This window comes from Zea mays, chromosome 10, assembly GCF_902167145.1.
Source record: "Zea mays cultivar B73 chromosome 10, Zm-B73-REFERENCE-NAM-5.0, whole genome shotgun sequence".
Lineage (NCBI taxonomy): Eukaryota > Viridiplantae > Streptophyta > Magnoliopsida > Poales > Poaceae > Zea > Zea mays.
In genome coordinates, this window is record NC_050105.1 from 98769755 (window position 1) to 98774814 (window position 5060).

Sequence of the window (5060 nt, forward strand, 5' to 3'; positions counted from 1 at the left end):
TACATGTGTAACACCATAACAGTACTTTATTTCAAACAAACATAGAACATATAATTTTTTTTTTTAAAAAAAGAAAAGAAACATGTCCACTATGCCTAAGGACGGAGCGGCGGCAGGCCAAATACGGCCCGCCTGGCCTTGGTATACTCCAGAAGCCTGTCCACGTCCGGGATCAGCCCCTTGACACCCTCCAGCGCGCAGAACCGCTCCGCCCACGCCGCCAGCAGCGGCGTCCTGCCGGCGTCGAGGGCCTTCACCCCGCAGATGGCCTCGGTGGCGTACAGCCACCCAACAAGGCCGCCGAGCACGACGTCGACGAGCCCCACGCTGTCCCCTCCGAAGAAGGCCTTCCCCTTGGAGCACTCCCTGAACGCCTGCTCCAGCGTCTCCAGCGCCGCGACGGCCTGCCTCGCCGCCTCCGCCATCTCCTCCGCCGTCCTGCCCCTGAACACGGGTATCCACGCGCTGTAGAACTGCCATCAGCAAAAAAATGCATCGGTGAAACTGACCGTATGTACACTAGAAAACAAAAAAAAAATGGTAGATACCTTGTCGTCGACGTAGGAGGCCCAGAAGCGAGCAATGGCGCGGTCGTAGGGGTCGGATGGAAGGAAATTAGGTGCGGCGGCGGGGAAAGCCTCGTCGACGTACTGCACGATGATCTGGGACTCGCAGACGGGCTTGCCGTGGTGGATGAGCACGGGCACCTTCTTGAGCACGGGGTTGGAGCTGAGGAGAAGCTCGCTCTTGTCGTCGAGGTTCTCCTCGGAGTAAGCGTAGGTGAGGCCTTTGAGGCTGAGCGCGATGCGCGCCCGGAGCACGAACGGGCTCGCCCATAACCCCAGCAGCGTAAGCTCTTTCCCGGCCATGCTAGCTAGCTAGCTGCTGCGGCTTCGACTTCGTGTATATAAACATAAATAAAGGTGCTCCACATGTGTGGGTACAGACAGTAGTGTGCTTTGGTCGGTTACCTACCATTCGTCACCAGTGACGTACGTGATGTTGATCTGGATTTTCTAGATCTCAAGTGGCTGTGCTAGCCTGCTGGACGAGCATGCGTGCTTGTTCATGTAGCCCCCGAGCCAAGTTCGGCTTGGCTGGGCTCGCTCATTCAACGAGCCGAGCTCGACTGTCTATCTAACGAGCTTGAAAAAGTGGTTTGGATCAGTTTGTTTTTGAATCGTGGACCAACAAGACTAGTCATAAACGTGAATTTGCTCTCTAAATTATAATATAAAATCTTAAAAATATTTTAGATAACATATTTTAAATTAGTAAAATAGATATATTACTAATATAATATAGAAAATAGATTAATTTTGTATAGTAATCTCAAATAACATAAATTAATTGTGTACTCAGTACTAATATTATATGCTAATTAGGATTTTATGTAATAAATTGTTGTTGGTCGAGCCACGAGCCAGATCGCGAGCTGCAACGAGCCAAGCCAAGCTGGCTCGCTCTTTTCACGAGCCACAAAAATAGACTCGGATCGGGCTCGTTCTGAGCGTCGAGCCAATTCGAGCCGAGCGGAGCTGCTGCGAGCCCGAGCCAGCTCGTCGAGCTCGAGTTTTTTTTTCCAGTCCTACCCCTGGCGGAGGCTGCCTTAATTCGCTTCTCAGGCCTAAGCCTCCGTACGACTCATCACAAAATTATATAACACCAATGAAACAAAACAAACATATCACAAAGGTAGACAGTAATCCTAGTGTTAGAACAAGGAAACTTAATGAATTTAGGACTTTGCTGGGGCTAGAGGATACGGAGTCCTATTTATTTTAGAGAGGGGGTAGAGACTGTGATAGAGGAAAACCAAAACAACTATGAAGTGGGCAGTCCTATCCAATTTATTGAGGCATATTACATTTTTACATTTAGCTCCCTGCTCACTCTACTAACTACTGAGTGAACCAGCTAACCCTAAGGCATTCTTGTATAACTCTGATCCGACGATCCGCTTCCTACCTAGACTTGTCGTCATCGCCTCTCGCAACCTCCAGGATTCTACCACGTGTCGCATGCTTCCATCCCGGGTTTTGAGGCCCAGACCCAAAAACCGCCTCAGGGGCATGGTTTTGGGCTCAACCACTAAACCTCCACGAGTAGCATCCTTTGACGTGTTCCCCACTTTCTGAACCGTGTCCAGCTAGCCTTCGACCACGCTGGCCCACGATCCACCTCCATGTACACTCTAGTCACCCGGCCTATGGCCCAGGTGTCAGCCACCAAGGCTAGTCACTCAGCGACTTGGGTCCATGGGTCTAAGCCTCGACATCCATCTTTCACCGCTCCACTTGTCGTCGCCTCAACATAACCTTCAAGATTCTGCCACGTGTCGCCACGCTTCCTGATGACTCCACGACTATACAGTTGATGGGAATATAAATCATTTAACTATATAGCTAGGTTTATTGTCATGTGATGTGTCAAGAGTGGCAACATGAAGAAAGGAGTCATGCCATCTACTGACCAATCCTAAACTTTTCTCATGAAAACTTCATGTTTTCCAACTCCTAAAAAGTTATTAGGAGCTGAAGAGGAGGTCATCTCCAATAGTTCCTAACATTTCACATCTAAACAAATCAAAATTTGCTTCCACCTTGGTTTTTTGTCATGGCCCTTTTTCCAAGGGAAAGCATTCATGCTCACAGTACGCTATCGTCGTCGCCGCTTGTTGCGCTTCACAGCCCTGCGGAGGTTGCCCAGACCTACGCTTCCAGCAAGCGATGGCCCTGTCCAAGCTTATAGTGGATTCCTCCAAGGCGGCAGAGGCCTCCTCCCAGCCACAGGCCGACAACACCTCCTCCCATCAGGGACTCCCATCCCCTCAATCGGCCAGGTATGTGAACATATATAGTAGTAATTGCACGTAGTAAATTTTGCCTTGTGAGTTGCCCAAAAGTAGGCCCCCCGGGCACCTCTATTTCTCATAAAGGCTTGGTCCTCGGGCGAGGCAGAGTTCATTCTACTGGGTCGGCTGAGTCTTGCTCCTAACCTAAGGGTCGGTAATTACTTTTTTGAGATGCCCTTAACTTTTATGACCTGTGGGCCCAAGGGCCTATGGGTTTTAACCTCGTCAGTATCTATCTTCTCTGGGTAGATGCTTTATCACTTCGGCTTTGTCTTTTCTTAGGCTACCATTGCGTTGATGTATCCTTTCTCTTACAGGCTTAGGGCATATTTGAGAGTGAATTATTTTTATAGTTTCTATGCAATACCATGGTTTCAAGCAATACCGTAGTATTTTATGCCATGGGGTGTTTGGTTGCAGTTCTAAAAACTATGTTTTCAAAACCATGGTATTCTAGATACCATGGTATTTTTGGAGTATTGGAAACTCTAGTCCGACCCAAAGTTTTCATGGCATGACTAGCTTTTGCCAAATACCACAGTTTACAATGTTGTATCCAAACAATGTTTCTCAACATCATGGTATTTTTGGAGCTACCAAAACTACGGTATTGTCATGACAATTGTAAAGTACGATATTATAAAACTATGGTTTACAAAAACATCGTTGTCAAACAGACCCATAGTTGATTGTAGGGGTTGAGGATAGTCGCTCTCTTTCTTTCTTTTTCTTTCTAGTTGTTACGTTTTATTCGAGGCCGCTCTTCACTGTCTTAGTTGTTTGTAATTTGTGCTGCGAGGGCTCTTTCATATACCTGTACTACTCTATTAAGACCCTATGGTCAGCGTCCACACCTCCCACGCTGCCTGCCCCCGCCCTTGCCCCTGTCGTGCGTTCCCTGCCCCCGCCGCATGATCTCAATCCCGCACCCTGCCCCCGCGATGCCCCCACACCCCTATCCCACCACTGCCAACGCCACCAAGCGCAATGCCTGCCCCTAGAGACTACTTCGTCCCTCGCGCCCTTCTCCCCTATGTCTCACAGTTGCAGCCCACCACAAACCCTAACCCTAGATGGATGTCGTCACCTCGATAGTCATGGCACACTTCACCTTCTTCTCACCGACCCCACCGTCACATGGTATCTCGGTGTCGCGCGCGCCCCAAACTCCCCCACCACTGCATCTGCTGCTCACGGTGGTAGAGGCGTGTTTCGTGGTGGAGTGTTTCACCTTCTCACTGAGCCCGACGTCGCATGACATCTCGGTGTCGCGTGTGCCCCGAACTCCCCCCCACTGCTTCTGCTACTCGAGGTGGCGGAGGCGTGTTTCGTGGTGGAGCGCTTCACCTTCTCGCCGATCCCACCTTCACACAAGATCTCAGCGTCGTGCGTGGCCCGGGTGAGGACACCGAGGCCGTGACACCCAACGAAGAGACGAGCGGCGGGCATGTGGTAGCGATGGAGAAGGAGTGGAAGGTCAGCCCAGGCCCTGAGTCGTCCAGGCTGTTGCGACGGAGCACACCCAGGTGAAGATGGTGGAGGACATGCCATGTGAAGACGTCACAACGTGCGACCGAGATGGAGGCGGCGGTGGCTATGGCAGCTATCATTGAATCTGAGGTCGAGTTTAGTTGTGGCCTGTGGATCCTCGAGATTGTCGGGCTCGCGACAGCTAGAGATTCGTGTTTGTGATGACCAGAAATCCGTGCCCGTCCCCCTGTACATCTGCGCCACCTGAGCCCTCCTCAAGTGGTCTAGCATCGACGTTGAAGAGTCCATCGCCTTCGATCCGGTCTATGGGCCCCCAGTCGGTGCTCCCCTCCCTTGCTAATTTAGGCCCAATGAGTTCATCGCCTTGTATCTCAGTCACAACTCGCCTGAGGCCAAACTTGGGCGGGAGACGTAGTCATGACTCGCCTGAGGCCAGTCCCGGTAGGGAGACGTAGTCACAGCTCGCCCGAGGCCAACCTCGAGTGGGAGACATAGTCATGACTCGCTCGAGGCCGCCCTCGGGCAGGAAACGCTGTCACGGCTTGCCCAAGGCCACCCTCGGGCGGGAGACATAGGCACGGCTCGCCCGAGGCCAACCTCGGGCGAGAGTGTAAGTGCAATCAACCCTAATTGAGGGTTTTGGTGATTAATGACAAAACAAACTATGATTCTAACAAGTTTGCTCCTAGTATGTACACAGTATTTCTACAGACAG

The 5060-nt window shown here is 51.0% G+C and overlaps 1 protein-coding gene across 1 annotated transcript; it reads right to left on the bottom strand.

The window, feature by feature from the left end:
• Nucleotides 1-900, bottom strand: LOC542631 (probable glutathione S-transferase GSTU6). Its single transcript, NM_001305881.1, has 2 exons — nt 549-900; nt 1-473 (listed from the first exon to the last, which is right to left on the bottom strand). The coding sequence occupies exons 1-2, from the start codon at nt 867-869 to the stop codon at nt 96-98; spliced, it is 699 nt and encodes a 232-aa protein (NP_001292810.1). The 5' UTR covers nt 870-900; the 3' UTR covers nt 1-95.
• Nucleotides 901-5060: the final 4160 nt, after the last annotated feature.